General features: G+C 34.7%; 1 protein-coding gene across 1 annotated transcript in view; it reads left to right on the forward strand.

The window, feature by feature from the left end:
• The window catches only part of LOC117112583 (uncharacterized protein YMR196W-like), a 27,964-nt gene extending 20,303 nt beyond the window's left edge, over nt 1-7,661 (forward strand). Inside the window, exon 16 of the mRNA XM_033255681.1 lies at nt 7,511-7,661. Within this exon, the coding sequence (XP_033111572.1) occupies nt 7,511-7,571 (61 nt within the window). The 3' untranslated portion in view covers nt 7,572-7,661. The remainder of the gene's footprint in view (nt 1-7,510) is intronic.
• The last annotated feature ends 19,085 nt before the right edge of the window (nt 7,662-26,746 follow it).

Below are 26,746 nucleotides of genomic sequence, written 5' to 3' on the forward strand. Positions count from 1 at the left end.
AAAAACCGACATAGGGCCTAAACTTTTATTTTAAAATACCTTATTCAATACACTCAGCACTACGGGTATTTGCTGATTCTGACTTGCCACTCCGTACTTAGTGCCAAAGCTACCATGATTGATGTCCTGAAGTTATGTATTTCACAGTCTTACTGGACTGTTTATTATTTTCGGCCTATGAACTTTATATACCTGATTTGGTCTTTTATTTCAAATCAATCATATTTTTTTACTAACTGTTTTAGACTGGCAGGCATGTAGGTCATGTAGCAGGATATCACACTGTCTCTTATACACATTATGTACTGCTTATTGGAATTTTTCAAAATAATATAATTATAAATAAAATTTATTTTATATTAATTTTATATCATATTATTTTGAAAATTAAAAAAAATATACTTGTTTAGTGTCACACCCTCAGAAATATTCAAGGACAGGAGGGGGGGGGAGTTTTTTTTTGGCAGAATAGCATTGGCCTAGCCTAGCTAACCTATTATTTGTCTAAGCTTCATAGTAAATTATTATTATCATATCTGAAACATTGTTTATTATCTAAAAAGAATCAAATTAAATATGTTCGCCTTAACTACCGATTGCATCGCCCGTGACTTCCGTCAACAAACACATGTGAGCGATTTTTTTTTCTGCACACTGCTAACTTGTTGCATGCATGCAAGCAATGCAAGGTTTAAAAAATTAATGTTCGTGGCGCACTTCACATCTTGTGCTCAAGATGAAAAAAACGATCGTTTTTCGTCGATTATAGGCATTTTTAGTCAATTTTCATAATTGAAAAATAAATAAATAAATTTAATAGAATTTGTATTAGTTTTTGTAGATCAGTTTAGTCTAGTTTTAGTTAATACTAGGCTAATTACAAGATATTTTGTATAGATATTTCAACTAGCAATCATTTTTTTTAATTTGCTGGTTTGTGAATTTTTACCTAGCAATTATGACAAACCTACTAGCAAATTGCTAGTTTGCTAGCGTGAATTTCGAGCCCTGAATAACAATTTATATAGAAATTCAAGCTAAAGGAAAGTTACTTTTATTTTCGTAATAACCATGCAAATTCCCCTTATTTATCTTTTCTAATTAATCAAGAAACAAATTTAACTTTCATATAATAAAAAGAGGGCTAAACTCATTTACATTGTAGTAAATGACAAAATATTTAGATATTTTTGAAAATGTCATCTATGTGGTAGGTATTAGAATCGCCCTTTTTATTGCAAGTGTTAAGAGAATAATGCCAAGGTGAACATACTGGACGTAGGTGACTTGTAATAAATTCTCTTTTGAATTACAACCTGGGATATACAACTGGTATGATATATCACCCTGGTTCTTAATAGGCAGCCCAAGAAAAAATAAAATAATATTAAAAAAAATAATATTTAAAGAAATTTAAAGTAATAAACATTCGATGAATGTGTTTTCAATAAACACTATGGGCCAACGTGAAATAGGAGTGACCTCGCTATAAATCCCTGGTATTTAATGGATATAGGATGGATCAAATTACAAAGAAAACACTGATTGCACGCCACACTAATAAATTCAAGAAACTTTTGTATGACTAATAAAAAAAAAATTACTGTGTTTTTGTTACGATTATGCCTGTAACTTCATATTTGATTGGGAGTTCTTTATATGGACGCCTGAGCAGGTACCAATATTTGGTTTGGTGTAAACGACAAGGAAGCAAACATAAAATCAAGGTTAATATGATTAAAAAAAAATAATTTGTGTAAAAAATGCCCAATTCAGGAAACGCTACTTCACACATAATTACATTTGCTTAAAGAAAGGGAGACGACAATTTCTATATACCAGCCTCTGAAAAACATTAAAAGTCCGCTGACCCTGTAAAATATTTTGGTGACTTTAAGTTACTGTAGGTTGCAAACGATAGATTGCAACCAGAACATAACAACAACAAAATGGAAAACGGAAAATTTTTTGGTGATGATGGATTTACCATCAATAAGCAAAAAAGATCATCAATAAGTAAGAAATAGTGGAAAATTAAGTGTCCTAATTATTTGGCAAAATATATACCGTATCAATCTTTGCAAATTGTGTTTCAAAGAAAATAGCCAAATCATGCTGGAATGTCAATTTTTTTAAAATAAATCTATTTTATTGCACTAAACTAAACTTTATATATCTATAATACACCATGCTATGCTGTTATTTTCCCCATTTTCAATGTTGAACAATGATTCTGCATGAGAAATGCCCGAAATCATAAACTTTGCAAGCTGATTTCTTATATATTGTTCTTTAAACAGCTGTATGTTTAAACGCTTGTAACTTCATAAGGAAATGTCAGATTTAAATGATTTCTTACCATTTTATCTCTTATTTTACTCTTTAATCCTGTAATAATAATAACTCAAAATCGAGTTTTACAGGTGGGAAAAGTGCGGCGTGGCAGTGATTAGTATATTAGTTTTGTACTGAACTAAAATTCTGGAAGTATGAATTAAAAATCGGAGGCAATAGATTAGACTTAAATTGAAACATAAAGATGGCAACATTTTTTGTATGTATATCGAAAATAATAGTGTGTTGGATGAGACAAATAATGGAGCAGAAGGATGAAGGTAATGATCATTGGCACTAAGTGCCTTTTTTGTAGAATACATATAAGATTCAGATTTGAATTTGCAGTATAGATACTCAAATTAATCAATGGAAGCACAAAATTAAATTAAATTAAATTAATTAAATTAGAAAATTGACTCAATTGTAAGTTTACTATCAAAAGTTTTTTAGAATGAAAGGATTCCAAAACATTGAGACAAAAAAAAAATTAAAAATAAAAAAAAAAACTGCAGCGATCTCAAGCCTTGGTGCAGAGATAACGAAATCTTGAGCGTTGCTTGCAGTGGCGGTGCTACAGAGAATGGGAGCTGGCCCCCCCCCCCACCTTCGGGGAGAAAAAATGTATATGTATTTTCTACATATTAGTAGACCCAAAATTGATTAAATAAGCCTTTAAAACCCCTAAATTGTCATATTTTTTCAGAGGCTTTGTCCCCATGGATTACTTACGAGAGACTTCAAGCGACGCCCGACCACAGCCATTTTTTTCATCCCCGTCGGGGACCTCAAAACCCCCCATTGGGCAAATCCTGGTGCCAATACTGTTGGATCCATGCACAGCAACATAAAAAAAATAACCAGATCTCAGGGAAGTTACTCCTTCCAACTTGGGACCACTGCAATCAGTATGATTGCCCCTATGAGAGTCTCATTTCATATTTTTGCTTGAATTATGAAAATAAGATGATTTTTTTGTGCTAAGTAAGTATGGTAAATCCCAACCTCAAGGTCAGGCTTTCGGTGAGATTGTTTAATTCCTGAAGCAACGAGCCTGCATGCTCCTAACAATATGGGGGCAGATTCCTCTAAACCCCAAAGCTGCAGCCTGGCATATTCCGTAATATGCATCCCATAACAAGTGTACTTTTGGTCATACTGTACCTACCTCTCCCCTCCCCTTCCCTATTGTTAAACACCCGGATAAAAATTTTTACTGTACCATGTCGATTGTCAATAATAAATGTTGCTTGTTTGATTCCTCAATTTCTTGGAAAATGTGTTATAATTGGAAAATCCAGGGGATTATTCCAGTATTGAAAGATCATGAAAGGGCCAAGGTTTCATATGAAGAGGAAAATACATTTGTATGAAAATAAACCTCAATTGATTGGGGAGAAAAAAATGTTTAGGTCCTGTGTATTCCCTACATTATAGTACTGTAGACCGAAAATTGTTTAAATAAGCCATTGAAACCCCTAATTTGTCATATTTTTTCGGGGGCTTCATCCCCATGGACTACTTTCAAGAGATTTCAAGCGAAACCCGACCACAGCAACTTTTTTCGTCGGGGAAATCGGATCCCCCCTCCCCCTGTTGGGCAATTCCTGGTGCCACCACTGTTTGATCCATGCACAGCAACATAAAAAAAATAACCAGATCTCAGGGAAGTTGCTCCTTCCAACTTGGGACCACTGCAATCAGTATGATTGCCCCTATGAGAGTCTCATTTCATATTTTTGCTAGCATTATGGAAATAAGATGATTTTTTTTTGTGCTAAGTAAGTATGACAAATCCTAACCTCTAGGTCAGGTTTTCAGTCTTACCCTGTGCATTTTGCTTGTGTCTTTGAGCAAGGCACTTTATAGCTACATTGCTTCAGCCTACCCGGCTGTATCAGTGGGTATTTATGTACATTTAATTGTTTGAGACAAATAAATGAAATGAAATGAGCAAATTGTTGGGAGTGAGTGACCTGTGGAGCATTGCACTCTCTTCCGCTTCACACTACAGAAACTGGGGATTATAGCTCCATCCTTATTTCAGGTATTCTAACAATGTTCACGTTCAAATACTGTGAAGCCTTACACTTTCGGATCTGAAATGAAAACTGATACCAGTGGTTTTCCTGTTTATTTAAGTTTTACCTGTTTTTATAACCTCAATAGTGCACGTACAGCTTAGCTCTTTTATACTATTCAGTTTAGATTTTAGTAGACTTTTGGTTGTTTAACTTGCAGGACTTTATATCATCAATCAATCAAGCAAGCAATATAAAAGTGCCCAAGTTTAAATTGTATATATCTATATTCATTTGAATTAATGAATGTAAATTAATCAAATTGTTAAGATGTTAACAATTGTACTGAGGGAAGTATTTTACAATTTATCATTTGGAAATTGATTTTAAACGTAATCAATTCAACACATCATTTGCTATGATTTGAACACTATATATTATGGTCAGATTGTTTAATTCTTGAAGCCAGAGCCTGTATACTACTAACAATACATACTAGGGTAGTATCCTTACACCCCAAGGCCGCAGCCTGGTATATCCCATAAATATGCATAGCAAACAAGTACTTTTGGTCATAGACCAACAACCCCCCACTGGTCAGATTATTTAATTTCTGAAGCCACAAGCCTGCATACTCCTTAACAATATGAGGGTAGGATCCTCCAAACCCCAAAGATGCAGTCTGGCATATCCCGTATTATGCATTCCCATAACAAGTGTTCTTTTTGTCATATACCTACAGTACCTCTTCCCTCCCCTTCCGTGTTGTTAAACACCCGGTTAAAAATTTGTACTGTACCTTGTTGTATTGTCGATAATAAATATTGCTTTTTTGATTCCTCAATTTCCTGGAAAATGTGTTGTAATTGGAAAATCCATGGGATTATCCCAGTATTGAAGGGCCAAGGTTTCAAATCATGAAGGGGAAAATACATTTATCTGAAAATAAAATTAATGATGATAGCAGATTTGGATTTTTGCATGTGGTATGTGGCCTACTCACATGAGCAGGCCCGGTTTCGATTTCCAAACAATACATTGGCAAATTTCTTCCTGTTTCGGATTCATTGGACTTGTGAAATCACTGAATGAATGTTTCTGCATTATTACATTGATGGTATGTACAAGTATTTCCTTGTTTAAAAACTAGGTCTTGTGTTTGTTCCATAATACAAAATCTCCTTCCTATAAATTTAAATTTAAAGAATAATCAAAAAGTCATTACTCAGTTTCATATTTGATTTTAAAAAAAAGAGCAAAATTGTATATACAGTGGTTTGAGCAGGGCTACTCACTGTGCCTGACCACCATTTTTGTTCAAACATGAAAAGAAAAAAGGAAATTTATCTTGAAATACAATTCGCCCTCCGATTTGAGACTATTTGAGGCATGTTGTGGCGAAATGGTAAAGTTGTCGCACAGTCCAGTATTGAGTAAATGAGCTATAAAATATGGGAGCTCAAAAAATTGCTAAAAAATCCAAATTTGTTTTTTACTATAGGTCAACAGTTTAATGTCTTATTAATCATGTCTCAAAGTATTATTTCTGGAAGTGGTTAACAAATTGTTTATTTAACATTATTTTTCATAGTCCTGTTTATCTTGACTCTAAGAGTACTGTACTTTCACTTTCCAATAACTTTGGTTTGAAATGTCCAATTTGAATGAATGACCCCTCATTTTAAAGATCACATACTCAGGTATTTGAAAATACCAATAACTTGAATTTCAATTTTTGCTACAACTTAACTATTTTGCCACAACATGCCTCATTTTGAGACCTGAAAATTTGGGGTGGCCTCGGGGTTCGGTATCCAATTAGAGAGGTAACTTTGTGTTAAAAGGTTGAAGATTGTTATTTGGGTCTTTGGAAATGTGGTCTTGAATTAGAAGGGTCTCAGAATTAGAGGGTGCATTGTATATGGCAAAATAATTAGTTACTTTAGATGTTAACAACCAATATATGGTGTTGTCATAGCTATTTTTCTTGTCATTTATTTTGTCTGTTAGTGTCTCTGGTGCGATTCGAATCAACCCCCACTCTTTTGTTAAAATTAATACTCGCCATGTTAATTTTAAGTTCAAGCACGCATTTGCGAGAATTAATTGTTTTAAATACACTTCGCCCTCCAATTCGAGACCAACCTTGGGACCTGGAAATTTGGGGTGGTCTTGGGGTTGGTCTCCAATTAGAGGGCTAGCTTTGTGTTAAGAGGTTGAAGATTGTCATTTGGGTCTTTGGAAATGTGGTCTCAAATTAGAGGGGTCTTGGAATTAGTGGGGTCTCGAATTAGAGGGTGCACTGTATATAATTTTAAATTTATTTCTTAGACTTTTGGATATCTGTACCCTCTGAGCTTAACGATATCTTTCTCAACAACCATAAGCTGTTTCTATCCTGCTTAATGAGACACAGGCAAACTAATGACAAAAAATGTTATATTTGATACAAATTTATTAGAGCAATTATTAGAGTAATTTTATCATTTTTTTGTTTCTTTTATGTTTCTGTTTATCGGTTTGGAGAGCCACTTGACAGTATTTTAGTATACTTTTGATTATCCTGTCTTGCTGATTTACAAAACATTTTTTGTGTGTATATACTTTTATTGAGACAAAATAAATAAAAAATAAAAAGTGAAATAGATATGCTCCGTCCCTGGTATTGCTCCTTGTGTAAAGTTCAGTAGTTATGCGCAGCAAACTTTGTTTTCAAAATCTGGATACGGCAATGTTGGTATATTTGCATTTTAAACAAATATGGTATGAAGCCGCATTCACACTGGATCCGAATCAATGTGATATTTCCATGCAGCACCTCCATTTTCTAAGTCCTGGATACGCCACTGGTATATTTACCAATTAAACAGATGTGGTATAAAGATGCATCATATCAGACTTCAACCAAAATTCAGACCGTGTTTCCAATGCACTGAACGCCAGCTTCCCTATTCTTACGTAATATCGCCAGCGTCCCTATTCTTACATACTGATCCGATTTTCTAATCGGTTTCGTAAGCTTTCCGATCCAAAATATGGATTTGGTATGAATGCACAATTCTAAAAATTAGTTTTAATGGAATCCATAATTGAATTCTAATTTTTGTTTTTATCATATTTTAATTGTTTTTCTTTCTTTTGTTTATGCTATTTAGTCACCAGACGGGTTGGACTGCTGTTGTAGTGAACTGCCTGGAAAGAGTTTGTAAGAGTTAGGTTGACAACACTGGCAAGAAATCAGAACAAGGTTGATAGCAATACTGTCGAATAGCAGTCTTTGGCTAAGGCTTTGACAATCATAATGATTAAGGTCTGTCTCTTATACACATCTAGATGTGTATAAGAGACAGAGATCANGCCTATTAGTTGCTTTAGTCAGATTTTGAATTCTCAACAAAGCCTCAATGACCGACTTGGGTAAGACGTCAGCATGGGCGGCAAAAGTCATATTATATACAGCATATCAAGTACCGTATTATACCTACCATTACAAGGATTTTGTTCACTCGTGTAAAGATGACGGTATCATTGTGGAAAGTCGATGTAACACTTAGCATGCATCCTATCTCTTCTCTATTCTTATTGGTGCATCTGTTCATAATCTGTTTTCCAACTGGGCACAATTATGCTATATGATATAATGAGGAAATGTAGAGTGTTTTTTTAAGCACTGTAAAGGTAATAATGAAGATTTTCTGATATTTATATTGGACCAAAAACTGCTATTAGATTGATTGACTTCCCATCGCAAGAACATTGAAAAGCAAACAATTAGCCATCTAACTATTAAGGCTTATGATGTATAGGGAAATATGATGGTAGATTGTATTGAGTTTTAGTTACTGGGTGGTATCATTGAGTATATGAAATAATAATTGAATAGGAATCATGATAATAAGATATTTTTACAAGAAAAGCATTTGGTACCGTAATAGGGTGCGTTTTAACATTTGAGAAAAAGAAATACCATAACTTTCACATCCAGCTTGTACAACCGGGCAATCATAACGATGTACAGCGGACATATGTCCGTCGTATGGCGATTCCAACTGCGCTGCCTGCGAGCACTAGACAACGCGACGCTGTCTGCTGATTGTCGATGGCAGTCTTCAGCGCTTCGTAACTGAAAAGAAAGGCGCTATACAAGTAACAGTTAACAAGCCTGAACGGATCGCCATTAAAAAGGCGTTGCGTTCTCCATAGAATCACGTTGGCTGATGACTGTCATGTGCATTGAGATGTCAATCAAACTTAACAATTGACCAATCAGAACAGGGCCAGGCATATGCGGTTGTCACACAAACACGTGTTGTCCCACAAATTTACTCTATTGTTTTATGGGACCACAGCAACAATATCCAATGAATGATGCTCCATATAAACTACTGTAATTCTCTTTATGAAGCTTTTGGGTGTAGAGTTGTTTTTATTTCTTATATTCATATTCTGTTTATTGCTGAAACATCACAAACAGTTGTGTGAAAAACAGTTGTATGAAAATCCCCTACCTTGTTTAAATCAAGGATATGGTGTAATCAGTTATTCAACTCTACTCCCAGTACAAACTTAAAAACTTCAAAGGCTCTACATTTGACTTGTAGTCAGTTAATCAGGAGTAGGCTGTGCAAAACGAAACGAAACAAGAACGAAATTAACATTGAAAACTATCAAAGCAAAAGTAAAAAGACAGACAAAACAAGCCAGCTCACACAAGCACAAAATGTGTTAGGAGATATTGTAATGACCTTTCTGAGTCGCTTCAGAAGTTAGGATCAAATTGAATTTAAACAAAATGCTGGAAGTAAACTCTTTGAAACTACTGTATTAAAAAGTGGGTACATGCTTTCTCAGTTGTATAAATATAATTTGATGAAGATTCATCTATCCAGGATTTTATTAGTATATAGTACCAACGATATAATTACGAAGTCGTCCCCTAAGCTCAACCATAATAAGCTGCAGTTGTGCCCTTAGCCTATGAAAGCCCTAAATTGTCATTTTTATCGGGGGCTTCGCCTCTTGGATTACTTTCGCAACATTTTGAGCGACGCATTTTGACTTTTTCTTTACTTCCCCCCCCCCCCCAGATTTCAGACGCTGGCGCCGCCACTGGGCATTAGTTATTTAAAATATTTAACACATTTTTTTTTTTTGAAAGACCAAACACGCCATTATAATTATTTTTATTGCCGCTTCGTCGGGTGCATTAGTTAATTCAGGGAACAGTGAAATTAATTTCACTGTTCCCTGGTTAGTTCAATTGCTCTCATATCTGTATTGTTTATGTAACTTTTATATTCGCATACAAAAGCAACATAGGTTTGTACGAGCGAATTCCCATGACTTTACACTAAACTTTACCATCAACAACTTAAAAACATGTATTATGGTAATAAGTCCATTTGTTAAGCAATAATAATAGTCAATTCATTCATTTGTGAAGTGTTACCTAAGATACTGTATAAACAGCTAAAGCAAAAGCATCGGCCGATGATATTCTTTTTAGTTAAAAAAAGGAACCAAATAGGCCTACTTTCGGGTAGGGCATGTCTCCTATTTAATTTCCTGTTGAATTGTGATAATAGATCAATATACGCATGAAGGAAACGGGCAGAAAGGAGTTATGGTTCTATTCAGCGCAAATGTAGCACTGAATATTCTATTAAAAAAAATCAGAATAATTTCCTTATTTTGTAAGGTATAAGAACCTGTTTTAGTTTATATAATTTCACTTGCTTTAATATAGATATGTAGCCATACACACAGTGAACTGTAACAGGAGTGTTGATAAAACTTTTATTTAAGGTGTCACCCGCCCACCCACTTCTGATTTACTGATCGTTTTTCCTAACTTCCCAACCAAATGGACCTTCCGGAGTGACGACCAAACTCAACAACTGACCAATCAGAACGTCTTATGGTTAGGGTCAGGAATAATTAGTTATACTGTATCCCACAAAACACGCAAGTTGCGTACATTTACGCCGAGAGCTTAGTAACAATATCCAAGGGGCGGGGCTTAGCGGAAATGTTAATTATTTATTTTAAAATTTGCTTATAACAATATTACGAAACGTTTACATTCATGTTATATGATGTAGTTTGTTTCATAGTTCATTGTATTTAGTTGATTTAAATATATATATCTGATTTGATAGTGACATTATATTATGCAATCATAATGCATAATAGCTATACGTCTAATTTTGATATAATATGTATATGCTGGGTTTATTTCAGGGTTGTTTTTTTAAGGTATAGTACTTAAATTATAAACTTTATATAATTACAGTTTATAAATAAAATACCATTAATCGGTGATCCTTGTCAAGTATATCTATATTATTCTAGAAGCAATTTACAATAATTATACTATTACAAAATAATAATAATAATAATAATAATAATAATAATAATAAGAATAAGAATAAGAATAATAATGATGATGATGATGATGATGACGATAACGATGATGACGATGACGATGATGATGACGATGACGTTGACGATGACGACGATGACGACGACTATACTTTGGTCCCGCAAAGTGGCACGGGAGATGCAGCGCGTTCGGGAGCACGTCCGTCGCCCTGCAGGATCCGCAAGGACCGCCGAGCGGTGGTTCGTGCCTCCGGCGCAATGGAAACACCCCAGCATATAAGGCCTAACGTTAATAGATTTCCATGGTGCCGTGTATCGTGCGTGCGTATAGGCCTACACGTGGCCTGCATTCTAACTACCAAAGTTAAAAAAATTATAGCAAGTAACAGGTCTCCTTCTAATTAAAGACCCCTCCTATTAAAGAAAACCTCCAATTATAGAACACTTTTTCTGTGGTTCCAGATAAAAAAATCTTTTATCTTTATTACTCTAATTATAGACCAAAGCTGCTAAAGATCATAAGCACCCTGGCCCCAATGTGGTCTGTAATTGGAAAGAGACCTGTACGGTTTTAAGTTAATTGCAAGACACAGAGATCAGAATAATTATATTTTTGACACGCATAGACTCATGACAATTTTAAAATCAACATTTCCAAGAAGGCTTGATATGAGCTATACTGATTACAAATAAATGATTAACTTTCATTATTTCATATTAATGCCGAAGTATGTGCTTACACATTTTATTTAGTGCTACCACCAGCGCATGTTCGCTATTTAGTCGTATGAACCGCTTGCAAAACAATAACAGCGCTTGAACAACTGAAAAAAAGTAACCATGAAATTTTGTTCAGATGTCAGTGGATAGGCCTATATGATTGACCGCCCTTTAATTCAATTACCGCTAAATTCAAGGATTCTCAACTATTACTATTACTTGCTATGTATAGCGAGCGCTTAGGTCTATTTCTTGCAGTAAGAAAGCGCTAACTACCTTCGACTAATGAATATTTTCCCCAACTAAAACCAAAAGAATGTTTTCATGAGTCATAGACCAAAGTAAATTAATGATAATAAAGAATTAAAATGTTGTGGATGCAAAAACTACCAAACCAAGACCTAACATGACATAGCCTAATAATTTATAACACGCTCAGAGTTTGCCATTTAAACTGATATCAACACAACGTCAGTTTATAGCTCACTTAAAAAAAACTGAAAACTATGGCGGTTCTGCACTTTTTAATTAAAAAAATATCTCCATTAAAAAAAAAAAAAAAAAAAAAAAATCAGCACAACGTCAGTTTGTAACTCACTTAAACAATACTGAAAACTGTGGAGATTCTGCGTTTTTAAGTTAAAAAATCCCACCATTAAAAAAAACAAACAAACATCCGTTTACTGCCCGTGCATTAAATTCTATTTTCTCAAGCCTCGTACTTCAGAAGACTTGTTTATATGAACGATGATTTATGGCAGTTCTTTTTTAGCCCATCTGTTTGGCAAATGTTTGATATTGCTGGCATTATTGGTCCCCGTGCTTCAAAGCGTTCCTCCGTAGGTCTATTTTCTTCCGATTTCGGTTCTTGGAGCTTCATAACATTTAAAAATTAATACAAGTGATTGCTCAGAAACTTTCAAAGAAAATACTTTAACGTAGAGTTACCTGGGTACCGGTAGTACAGTAGTTTATTTTGAAAACAAACCGTTTTCACAATGGGAGTTTGTTTCTCTGACCTGTTCGAGGGAATACTGCGTACCCTGGGAAGAGGACAGAAGAAGGAGGGCGAAGAGTTAATCGTTGAAGTGGATGATAACGTAGAAGACGACGTGACAGAGGATGTGGAAAATGGAATTGAAGGAATTGCAAAGGAAAACGAAGAAAAGAAAGAGGAAGAAATTGACAAATATGAGGAAGAAAACGAAGAACAGAAAAACAGAGAAGTTATGAAAGAAGAAGCATTGTGAGTTTGACCTACAGAAACTTGGCGGAGTACAAAAAGCACAGACAGTTTTGTGGTTTTGTGGAAAATACGGGATAGAACTGATTAGTTATAATCCGATACGATGTAGTATGTTTGAGCCGCTTATATAGGTCTACACGTATTTTGTGTAGATCTAAACCATTACTTACTTTAATATTGTTGCTTCCTACAGTGTTTCCACTATCACATTATACTGCGTAGCAATCGGATGTTTTACTTCCCGACTGATCAGGTAAGCTGAACAAAGTCCACCTTGCCCCAAACATTTTCAAATCCTAAGAAGTGTCCTGTGTGAACAGGAACTGATTTTATGGAAACTGGGTTTACGCTGCATTCACACCGAGTCCGAATTTTCGGATTGAATAGCCGCCATCCGAACCGACCGGAAAATCGAAATAGTTTATAAGAATATGGACGCTGGTGTTCGGCGCATCGGAAAGGCGGTCCGAATTTTGCTTCGTATTCGATGTAAATGCAGCTTTAATATGATAAAGTTGCCCTTGAACTGAAGAGTAATAGAATTTAAAAACCAACATGGTATTTGATAATGTTATAGTTTTGCATAATATGTATATTAATAAATTACAAATAATGATATACATAACAAATTTATTTTAAGAGTGTAATGGCTAGTAATTTTCTATAACTTTAACCTTTGTAGAGATCGTTATTGACTGCTTTAGGTGTAAAGGCTATCAAGTTTATTCATGTGATAAGAATGTATTATGAACGAATGAATGGGACTTACCATAGACATTAGGCCTACGTGTTTCAGCGTTAAGCTTATTTGAACTCTAATACTCATCCTTATCCTGCAAATTTGATTTCAAGAAATATATTTTGATGTTCTTACTAGGCCTGGTGATATACATTCGAACTATTGTGCTCATGAACATTTGTACGAAAATAGCGTAAACGAATGTGATTATAAATATAAATGTAATTCAATGATGAACCGTGATAACTTATAACATTTATTCAGATGATTGATTTTATAAATATATTTATTGGGAAGGCAAATGTGCGTTTCAGATAGTTTCAAATTTTCTTTCACAAAAACTGTTCTATGCCCATATATAGCCATGACGTGCCTATTTATGGTCATAGTGTGATGTCATCATGACCATATTTAGACATTATTATTTGGACTCGTACTACAAATGTTGATTGGTTGTATTAACATATCTTGCAATAAATTATGTTTCATTGATTTTATGTAGTTCCAGATTGAACTTTCTTTCATTATTATGTTTTTGCAAAATATTATTCTTTTAGGACATACATTATTAATATTCATGCCTATAATATTTTCATATACCAAAGAGTTGCCAAAAAGTAAATATCCGTTCCTCAGTTCGATAACATAATATTACATTTCTCCCCACACACCCCCACACACACATATACATATATATATGTATATATATATATTTATATACATACATATATACATAAATATATATGTACAGTATATATATATATATATGTGTGTGTACCGTATATATATATATATATATATATATATATATATTATATATATATATATATATATATATATATATATATCAATTATGCATGTATAATTGGTGTGAGACCTCGCAAGCAGTTGTTGATAACCCGCGGGCAAACAATACACTGTCCGCGATCAGTAGTTATAATATAATATATTATAAAACTACTGATATAATACAAAATCAATTTTGCTGTGCGCAATAATATGTGTAATGTACTTTGACAATTGTCTGAATCTGTAGGTACAATGGATAATGGCCGTGCCTCTTAGTTGGTAGTTATTACGATAATGGGCACCTAGTTACGGCGCCGTGTTATAGGGCCTTTCAGATGTCTTTAAATAAAATAGAAGAAAGATAAACAAAATGTGAAAATATTTTTGTATATTTATGTATTATGTACAGTGTAAACTATTGAATTGTTATAGAATGTTATATAAATAAGGGAAAATGTGGAATAAAATCATATATATCTTGTCCTCTAGGCCAAATGTTGTTTCTTTTCCTGCCAGCTTAGGATACATTGCCCACATAATTTAGGGAAAAAAAAGAAGAAAATACGGACTTCTTCAAAGTGTAAACGTAAATCATTGGACGATAGGTGGTATGGCCTTATGACTACTGTATAGGCCTAGTTTATACATTATTAGATTGTTAAACGTCTGTCCTATGCCGGGCACTCACTACGTCTTGTGACGGTCGCTCGGCCGTCGGCCGACGAATACAATTCAGTTCCTTGTTGTGCGCGTTAGACGACGCGGCACCGTCTGGTGATTTTAGGTGGCAATCTGCGCGGATCGTCATTAAAAACGATGATCCGTTGCGCGCGAGTCGTGGCGTTGCGTTCTTCATAGCATCATCCGACTTTCACCAGGTTTTGTTAAAAAATAGCTGATTGTCATTGGGAAGGTAACTGTACTCAGTGGCGTAACAGACCATATGGGGCCCTGGATATTCATTTTCCCCCAACTCAACTTTTTAAGGAATAACGTGTAAAAAACTAAAACCCTCAAAATAGCACTCAGGTTAAACGTAAAAAACACCGAAGCGGGTGGGACTTTATCGTACGCTTTTGGCTAAATTACTAGTTCGTTTGTACGGATTACTACTACTACTTTCGTACTTATACCCCTGGTTCATAAATAATTTGTTTGAAGGGCCAAATTGTTTTTAGAGTTGATATCACGGGCTAAAGATAATCTCCTCTGAATTGAAAGCAAGATAGTTCTATTTGAATATTTTTTATTTAGTTAGCAATTTTAAATTATACTTTAAATTGCACTACACTGGTGGTCGGGTTGGGTCGTGACCCAAAATTAGGTCGTGGGAAATGTCTGTAGAGACGTATCAGCAGTTCATCAGTTGTTAGTTATTTTGGTGGGTTCCTTTATCATTGTAATTGATCACAATACAAAAGTCTACGCTTAGAGTCTAAACATATTGTTTTTAAATACAAAACGTTTTCCGCACGTACACAGTCGATGTAGTATTAGCGAAATGTATTTTTATGAGCACTGTCTTTTGGTACACCAATTTTTATTATCACTGTTACATTAGGAATGCTCTTAACAAATCACAGTGAACAGAACAAAACATAAAGACGGAATTGGCGGCACATACACATAGGTTGCATTACTTGTAGGACAATAGAAATGTATGAGCATTGTTCTTTGGTTCATTAACTTTGTATAACCATGTAAAATTAAGTACGAATGTTATTAACGATAAAACCCAATAGATCGACGTACCTTATTTCACAATAACCTGAATTTAGTTGTGTTTACCTCTATGACTTAACAATAGGCCTCTGCTATCATCGGTCTCAAATCATGCTTTATGACTCTACAATCATTAAATTGTTAACATATCTATGAATATGATAAAATTTTTACTTCCCCTACTGCTAGGCCTATGTCAATTCTAGCATAAGAATACTAATATTGGGAGTTTTTAAAACTTATGATTACAGGGTTTAATTTTAGATTTGTGTCGGAACTCATATAAAGGCCAACAACTCAAACAGCGTCTAAGGACGCAGAAATGGTTCGATAATATTACTTTGCTGCAGTGTCGTCTGACTTTTCTGGATTAACATTTCATGACGATTTTTGAGTGCTGCGAGCCCTACCACGACATTTTGTAGGCCTATATCTTGTTTATTTAATGATGTAGGCCTACATTTATGGCTAATAAGATGTGTGAGAATTCAAATCTGATTCAAGTTGAGACCCGGAAGTATGTTATCTTCAGGTTAAACACAGTAGGCCTATACATTTTGTTTGGTAATACGAATCAAATTTAGACTGGACTTTGGATCTTAAGTTATTAGTTTAAATGTAACCAAACAATCAGTTCCTGGTACAAAATATATTCTATATTACACAAGCAATTTGAAAGTTCGTTAGAGCAACAGAAATCTCTAATTGATTCATTGTCGTAAGCTTAAGTTAATGAAAAGGTTCACTATGCTCGTATTTCCTCTTTATTTCTGTATCGAGAAAACTATTTCAGTTGACGTACTGAGATGTCTGTGTTTGCTTGTTGCCATGTGTATATTGTGGGCTGCAGCTACAGTCATAAAAGATAGCGTCGTTATGAGAGGACATGGACCGATGGAGGCATTTGCAAATGAAATCATTGGACAGAAAACAAAAGGCAGATTAGCTCAAATATCTTCTGCTAGAATTGAACAGGAAATACATAAAAATGTGTTCAGAAATTCATTTATGGGAGATTACACCTGTCCGGTAGGAAGTTTAAATGAGGGCATGCCGTCACACGTCTGCAGTGATTATGACATCATGATGGTACAGCGAATATTTCCAGTTGTGGTGTGGCAGTCTCATCCTAAAGGAGAAAACCTAAATGATGGTTATGTAATGGCTGAGCAAAATGTAAAGCAACCAGCTTATCTGAGGCTTAAAGTAGTTAACAAATCGTGCTTGCATAAGGCGTTTACAAGTTTTATTGATAAGGATGGGTATCTGGTGACCGATGACTTTATGAATACTAATATACGTCCTTTTAGGAATGATATAAAGACTTGTACTACAAATTGTCACGGTCCATCTGTAGCATACTCTGCGTTAACAGGGACTGGGGGAGGTGAGGAAACAGTAACGGGAATGACAGATTTAGTTTTTTGCTTGAAATGCCAATCGTGGCCGTCTATAACTGATGATTTTTTTACTAGAGAAAGGCTGAACAACTGGCCTTCACAAGAGCTGTTAGACAAGGTTTCTTTTCTAGACTGTCATGTAGTTGCCATGGGGCACTCTAGTTCATCAAAAAATATTGAATGGAGAATGTCTTTTTCTTTAGCTGAAAAAGAACTCATTCATAAGATGTATGAACCGTACGCCAAATGTATGTATGTTCTGAAAGCTATAAAACAAAAGTACATTGTGTACAGTGATTCTGACAAACCAACACGATTCTGCTCCTATTTTATAAAGACCGCTTGCTTGTGGATGTGTGAAAGAGTCCCACATGAAGATTTCAGTATTATCGATTTAATTAGAAAAGTGCTGGATTGGCTTATTGATAAATATCAACATAGAAACCTGCCGCATTATTTTATTCCCGAACAAAATTTGATAGGTCATCTATTAGTAGAACATTGTGATGACGTAAGAGCAAAATTGACTTTAGTTACTAATGATCTTTGGAAAATTGTGATGTCAAGTGTTGATAACGGTATCTATGATCGTGATTTTATAAACTATATATGTTATACCCTCAGGATTACAGAAGTCCATGGAGATGACGACTACAATACACTGGCAACTAATCTCATGACTCACTCTAGGGAAACAGAATTGCTTTTAAAACAGGGTATTACTCTGTTACACCCAAGCGATTATGAGAAAATTCGGTGTGTAGAGAGAGATTTTATGAGCTTATTTAATGCATTTAATTTCTTTATAGAACAGAGAAGTCATCCTTCAAAACTTCTTAGTCTTTCAGAAGATATTATGATACCTATTTTAGAGGATATTAAACAGATAGTTCCAGAAGGATATGCAGAAATTTTCAAGACGCGTTTGTATAGATATTTAGGTGATGTTTATACTTATTTATTGATTTATTTCCAAAGCACATGTTCTCTCCCTACATAAATAAACCGTTGTATTACTATACACTGGGAGCTGAAATGGTTTTCCCTAACGTATGGTCTGATCAAGGTATAGGTGGTAAAGCTCATCTAGCAAAACACTATTATTTAAGTGATAATTATGAAGCATTAGAAGAGATATTTAAAGAGTGTAAGCCGATACTCATTAAAATTAAAGAGAGTGAAGAGTTGTTGAATAGGCAAATCAGTATAGAATTATGCACAACATCAATTTTAGTGATGAGGGCCTGGGCTGTGGACAAAGACATACATCAACTTGCTAAACGTTCTTACGGGCAAAAATTGCTCATGCATCCAGTCATACTTGTCTTTTACATAATGGCCAAGGTACTCCTTAAAGAGGGAGATCTGGATAATGCGTCTGAGATTTTGAAGGAAATGAAGGCATGCCTGTCGAAGATGCACCGTAGACCGGTTCACAAAATCACCAAGGCATTGATTGAATTTATAGAAATAGAAATACTAGAGGCAACACGAATGTTGTACCTTTCAAATACATTAACGCCATCACGAAAATATGCATTTGTTCATATCCTATATCAAACAATGAATTATGCCAAATAGACACTATGATATTTCGCTATACAATTTGATATTGATTTCATAAAACTTTAGAAGATAATACAAAAGTTTAGTTGAGAAATGTTGTTAGATTTCTTACTGAATCTGATGTACTTCAAGTCTAATCTTGAAACATTCTAATAGTAGTCCACTCTAGCCGTTAAAATTACAGTAGAACCCCTCCTTTGGGACACCCCTATTCAGGGGACACCTCTATTAAGGGGACACTTTTCTGTGAAACGAGGGGCGATATATCTTATAACACTGCGGCCAACCCCTATTAAGGGAATACCCCTATTAAGGGGCGGGGAAACCTTCTGAGTGTGCGAAATGGTCAAATAACCCCTATTAAGGGGACACTTTTTTCTATTGTATCACAACAAAATACAACAGTTTCAAAATAAGAAAAATTCACTAAACTTTATATATTGACACATTTAGAGCAACTTGTTAAGGAACTTATCACCTTCTAACTATAATCACATATCTACTGCTGTTTGTCAAGGGCGAGCTTTTGTTAGACTAGGGAGTAATAATAATAATAATAATAATAATAATAATAATAATAATAATAATAATAATAATAATAATAATATTTTAACGGAAATTACAAAAAAAAACCAATTTGAACCAAGTAAAATAATCCGTCTTTGGTAGTAGTTTGGTGTGTTTAAGTATTTTCATGGTTTGTTGTTTTGCTTGTATCTGTTTAAGTGGTGTTCTATTTTATCCTCTTATTGATTTGATTGAATTTTGTATTTTGAGAATGTGTCCAATTTCTTCTTGGTTTTTATTTTAATTATTCTGGTATATGTATGAATAACTACTCCTTTTTAATGAAATATGTTCTATTGTTTTAATGTTATAGTAGGCTTACTACTTTACTTCTCTGTTCTGGAGGTTTTCTGAATAAAATTGTAATTGAAATAATTGAAATTGAAAATTGAATTTTTAAATTGGAAATTTGAGCAAAGACCAGAATTTTCTCCCCAAATCTTTAGAGTGAATATCGGTAAGGTATACTCAGGCTACATGTGTTACTTCCTATAAGCCAATCTTGTCAATTTTGACCCTTAACCATTGGGATTTCTTTTTCTTCGTTTTTCGTGCACTTTTATAGGTTTCATATTCATTCATCTGGAAACAATATTGCCTGGGAACATATAAAACTACTGTTGTTTAAACTACATTTCTGCTGATTTCATATTATAAATGAATTGTAGGCCTACTTGCCATGAAAATTATTTCTATAAATTAGTTATAATTCTACTGTAACTAATTAAATTATGTCAATAAAAATGAAATTATGAAGAATTGTATGTCATTTTTACATGAAAACATTCCAAAAACCCCTATTAAGGGGACAATTTCACGTTTTGGTTAGTGTTCCCTGAATAGGGATACCACTATTCAGGTGACACCCCTATTAAGGGGACACCTTTTTGGGTCCCGAAGGTGTCCCCTTAATAGGGGTTCTACTGTAGTAGTTTTTATATAGCGCTCTACACAATAGTCTCAGAGCGCTTTTCCACATTATTACCCCAGTCGATGCCTATATACAGAAAGACCTCAATTAGAAGCCCCATTGCCTTAATCTTGAGAAGAAGACCATCGCGAAAAGAAGCCCCCTCTCCACTTTGCAAGGGTAATTTCGAAAAGAAATCCATGGGCGTCTAATCAAGATGATATGGGCTTCGTTCGGGATAGTACTTACATTCGGACTGACGTTATTTTTTATGATTATGATAGCGTTAACGCGTTTATCTTGTTTGAAGCACACAGTGAACAGGACCTACAGATTGATTTTTTGGCGCTGTCTATTTAATTATGGCTTTATAACCTTGCTCATTTTCATACCATCCCCGTGCACATATACCAAGGAGTTGTATTTCCGTTTTTACTTTATTGGAAATAAATTCCTCGAACGTTAATTATATTTTAAATATTTTTAAATATATTACTTTGTTTTTCCTCATAGGCCGAATTAAATTGCCCTGTGGGCTAAATTTGGCCCAAAAGGCCTAAAAGCACAAGTAGCAATGGATAGCTATTGACTATGAGAATTCTGTGTACGAAATAATTCAACAAACGTGATTCAACAAAATGCCGATATTTTAATTGTAGTAGTAGGCCTATAGTAGTATTTCTGTAGTACATCGATATCGCAGCTTGAGGCCTACGTAAAAACCTGTCTTAGGAAAATTACTTACAAAAGATTATGTTCGTTGTTGTGAAATAAAGTTAAACAAATCATCCTGAATGCAGTGAAGCAGATTTGAGTTGTATTTATGACGTTGGCCTATCAAAATAACATTATTTTGATTGCCAGTCGCAAATATTGTGTAGTCGACGCCCTGGGTCGAACTACACAACCAACTACACAACGACACAACCGAACCAGGTCGAACATGTTGGACCTCCTATCGACAAATAATTGAGCTACCACTGTGTCTACGTAAAACTAAAAAACTTAAAAGCTGCATCGGCATATATATATATATAAATAAAAACTCTTGAGAGGTGTCTAGTATTGCCAAAATTAGTTTATTGAGTACACGAACGTTTTCGGGCATCGCCTTCCATCAGGTATACGTACAGATATAAATAATTACGAGAATATATAAATGTAATGCGGACGTAAGATGAGTGACATAAAAAACAAGGAGCTTGATAAAACATAAGACCGGGTAGCGTGGATATGAAAGCTATAACAATGCCTAAAGGACGTAGTTGATAATAAACTAGCAATCATAATTTTCATCTTCATTTTGATTATCATTACAATCATCATTACTATTATGATCATCACCGCCATTACCGTCATCATCTTCTTCAACGTCATCGTAATTCATCATCATTTTTATTATTATCATCATCACTTTTGTAGTTGACTACAATCATTAGTATGTACCAGTGAAGTTTTAAATTGTCAATGAGCTGGTTCTAGATTTTTGTAAATTTACAATCCGTGGCACTTCGATCTAAAATGGGAGATTGCTTAGCGTCATCATTAATGTGACATAGGCCTGTTTGTCACAAAAAAAATGTGAATTGCCGTATTGAAATCTCACTGTGGATATGGTTCAACGAGTAATAACATTTACAGGTCGGTTTAATTAATAGAGCTTTCTGATTGGTTGAGTTCCGTCTTAAATATTCTTACCAAATCACGAATACTGTACTTTTGTCAATTAGAATCCCACTGGTTCGGTTGCTAGGAAGTTTTAAATTGTCAGTAAGCTGGTGCTATAGGATTTATTAAATTTACAATCCGTGGGATTACGATCAAAAATGGGAGATTGTTTATCTAAAATCGAAAATCAAGCCGGAGATCTGGCTGAAGGTGGTTTAAATAAAGTCCAAGATCAAACCGAAACACAGGCTGGAAAAGTTTTTGATGGTGCTGCTAAAAAACTCGGTGACGAGGCCAAAGGTAAAGTCGTTGAGACAATCGATGATTTAATTCACACTTCAACCCATAAAGTGAAGGATAAGACTTCGACTGAGCTGCGAGATGGGGCCTGGTGTGTCGACAAGGAAGGTGGTGGTGGCGTTGCATTTACCAAGGTTAAACCGTGCGAAGCCCATGAGTCTTTAAAGGACGTTGATCCTATGATACTTAAGTGTTCAGACGACAAAGAGTTGAAAATCACCAAGCAGTGCTCAACATGTAAACAACATATCATGATAAAAAACTGATTTAAGATCTTCATTTAGTGTTCGGGTTCTAAAGAAATTCATAGCCTGTGTATGTAGGAAGCCATAGCATTAAACAATTGGATCGCTCGGAGAACGTTTCAATTTATAGCCTTCATAAATATATACAATTGTCTAAGCCTATTATAGAATTTAGCTTCAATATTGGCAAACGTTATAAACCTACCACATATGTACAGAATGTTATGAAATAATCGTGCGTGGACTTTTACTACATTTTCGGAAAGCGTTTTGTAATAATATACCCCGTATACATTTGTTCACGATCGACAAAGTGGACTTTCAATAGGTGTGCGCTAAGATATCTACCGCTTGTGCACACCTATAACATTCAGTGCCAAAGTTTTTGTAACATGAGTTCGTATTGTTTGTATTACGTATACAATTTCATAAAATTGTGTTTGAATATTCTGTACTGTACTATACTAAAAGCATGTGGGAAGACAACAATGCGATAGCCGTCGTTGAAAGATTATTTACTATATCGTCATCGTTTGTAGACTTAGTTCGTTTGCATACACCCTCAAAACTGTTTCCACAACAACTTTCTTGGGTGGTTGAAAGATTATAACCCAGAATTGTCAGGTGACAGTTCGCCGTATTGTCGATGTTGTCGTCTGTTGTGTACCGCCTCCACCAAGAAAGAAAGAAATGTCTTCTAAAAGAAAGAAATGTACTTCTAAATGACAGCATAAGACAAAACACCGGCGTACTTATAGGCATGCAGATTCCTATTTATTTGTTTCTATTTTTCTTACCGTGATATGCGAACTGCAATAGAACTCCTACTAAGGGGACAAAAAAGTTTCCCCTTAATAGAGGTGTGTCAGGGGACACTAACCAAACTTGTCCCCTTAATAGGGGTTTTTGGCATGTTTTCATATAAACATATAGCATACATTCTTTATAATTTTATTTTCAATGACGTCAGATTCAGTTTCAGTAGAATAAGCACTAATTTATAGCAATAATTAGCAATGAAAAATTTACTTATAATATAAAATCAGCAGAAATTTAATTAAAACAACATTAGTTTTATAGGCCTATGTTTAAATTCATATTTTGTGATGCAATGTTGAACATTTTTTTAAATATTAAGCTTTTTATTGAATAAAAAGAAGAATAAAAACAAAGGAAAAAAATCTCCATTGTTATGGGTCAAACTTAACACATTTAGTGCTATATACTGTATTTAATGCGTTTCACTGGAATTTTGTTCAGTTATATTTAATTCTCTATTTCCATTTCCTAAAATCAACGTATCAACACAATTTATTCTAAATTCCTGCGCTACACCAGTCCTGAAACTATTGACCAACTTAATTCTCTTAACGATATTAATTTTAAATCCAACCTCTTTGCCAGAAGAAAATACATTGACTTAATATTTCTTTTTAAATGCAGTAGTGATTATTTCAACTGTAACTTAATTTCTTTCTCTAGACTTGAAGTTCCTAATCGCAGACTTCGTATTTGTATTTTCCATGTTTTCTTTGCAAAGTTAATATTTGCAAAAATGGTTTTGTTAATCGTATATCTTCAATACCGGTATATAATGATTTTGGTTTTTTTCCCCCATTTATCTTGTAACCCATCTGTAAAGTTTCATGTTTTTCTACAATCCTGTAAGTGGCTATTGTTTTTCGCTGTTGGTTGTTTATAAATAAAATAAAATAAATAATACTATACCGATGTTCACTTTTAAGAATTCAGGGGAGAAAATTATGGTTTATTGCTCAAAGGGTCTTAAAATATAAAGTTGAATGATTTTTTTTTATATTTTAAGAAAAAAATAAAGTGTCCCCTTAATAGGGGTTATTTAACCATTTGACACACTCAGAAAGTGTCACCGTTCCCTTAATAGGGGTGTCCCATGAATAGGGGTTCGCCGTAGTGAAAGATTTCCCCTCTTTTCACAATCCCCTAACTCTTTTCCGAATAGTGTAGCGTTTTTTACATGCACCCGGGCCATAATGCACACGGGACCAACGGCTTTAACGTCTTATTCGAAAAACGGTCCACTATTTTAACCCTCGAGCTGAAACGTAAGGAGAGCAGCGATGGGATTTATTTTATTTATTTCAACAATATTTTGTGAGGGTGGTCCATTTAGCCTGAGCTGATCAATTGGGACCATCATAACCGGGACCTAGAGATCTCCACAGGCCAGCGCACACGCAGTGGCTACCACCAATTTAGCCGACTGAGCTAAGCTACTCTCTCTGATTTTCCATTGTAAACTTAACACTTAAGACTTTTCTGTACAATTTCTTTTTTGTTGAGACCCAGATGCGATCTGACGACCCTCAAACATTCACTCACAACCCAAACTTGGTTCGCGGCCCATGGGCTGCCGCTGTCTCTTATACACATCTTGTAATTTTGCCATACCCTATGCAAAAAGCTTCCTTTCCTGGACGTCTTGGTGTCCAACATTAAGGATGGGCCACCTCAGACCTCGATTTTTAGGAAAAAATCATATACCGGGTTACTTACAATTTGTTCTCAGTTTTTGTTCGGTCTTATTCGTACATTATTTGATAGGGCTTACAAAATTAACAATAGTTGGGCAGGCTTTCATTCTGATATCAAGGCATTAACTACCATCCTTAAGAGAAATTGTTTTCCTTTATACATTATTGATCAAATTATTTTTCGTTATGTCAATTAGGTTCAATGTAAATGTACACTAGAAAATATTGAAGAAAATACACCGATCACTTTTTATTTCAAATATACCATGTTGGCACATTTTCCAAAGTCGTTAGAAAGAAAATCAGTGCCACATCGAATGAATTTTGTAATTTAAAAAATTGTCTTTTCCTCATTTAAAATTAAAAATGTGTTTTTTAGCTAAAGATCCCATCCAGGTTGGTCTCCGTTCGCGTGTCGTTTACAAATTTGTATATGACACGCGAATACATTATTGATCAAATTATTTTTCGTCATGTCAATTCAGTTCAATGTAAATGTAAATGTACACTAGAAAATATTGAAGAAAATACACCGATCACTTTTTATTTCAAATATACCATGTTGGCACATTTTCCTAAGTCGTTAGAAAGAAAATCAGTGCCACATCGAATGAATTTTGTAATTAAAAAAATTGTATTTTCCTCATTTAAAATTTAAAATGTGCTTTTTAGCTAAAGATCCCATCCAGAGGTGACGGAACTAGGGGGTGCTTAGACTTACCACAAGTCTCTTATTTGTTATTATTTTTCTCATTCTGGACAGCGCCACCAACGAGAAACTTAATTTAGAGATAGACGGAATAAGAAAATTCGAAAAATATTCGAAAAAAAAGAAATTGAGTATGGGACGCCAATTAAATTAGGTATGGCGCGCACTAAGTGCAATAAAGAGTGAGTAACCTAAAATTAGGGCCTGGAACCCAGGCCAGGGGTGCTGTGTTATGGAGAGTAATGTGTGACCAGAAATGGTCTGCAGTCAGTTGGTTGTTACCATGCGCCAGTGATGTTGGAGTATATAGTACAGCAATATGAAACTATTATGTAGACCTCATGAATGAATAAAGTTCGGAGTTTGTCGGGTAGTGAAATGATTATTTCACATTTTAAGTGCTCCCTAAATTCATAAGTGTAAGCTAAATTACGGTGATTAATTTAATTAGCGAAGATATGGAGACAATTATTTCGAATCCCTCTTTCCAAGAGGGGATGCAAATTCTTTGTGAAAATATTACGCCGCGGTACTCATTTTCACAAAGAAATACACACAACTGGTTAGCTAACAATTATGTCAATGTTACATGAACACCTGGGAAGAAAGGTGCAATCACGTTGTTACCTAGCAAACGTCTGTACTGTATGTATGGGGGAGGGGCTCCTGATGTACTGTGTAGCGGGGGACGATGAGGCATAAGACTAGGCCTAGGCCTAACTAAGACAGTGGAATTATATGTGATAGAAAGTACACTTTCGGAAGAAATAAATTAAGAAAAAAAAAAAACAAACTAAGAATTTATTTGCAGAGGTACCTTATTTAAGTATTATACAGTGCTAACAATGCGGCTCTTGTAGCCCTGGCTTGGGCAAGGCATCCATGTGCAAAACAGTGGTGTTTGTTTATCCATGAA

The sequence above is a fragment of the Anneissia japonica genome, unplaced genomic scaffold (genome assembly GCF_011630105.1).
Source record: "Anneissia japonica isolate Jap-2015-1 unplaced genomic scaffold, ASM1163010v1 scaffold287715_len1027211_cov185, whole genome shotgun sequence".
NCBI lineage: Eukaryota > Metazoa > Echinodermata > Crinoidea > Comatulida > Comatulidae > Anneissia > Anneissia japonica.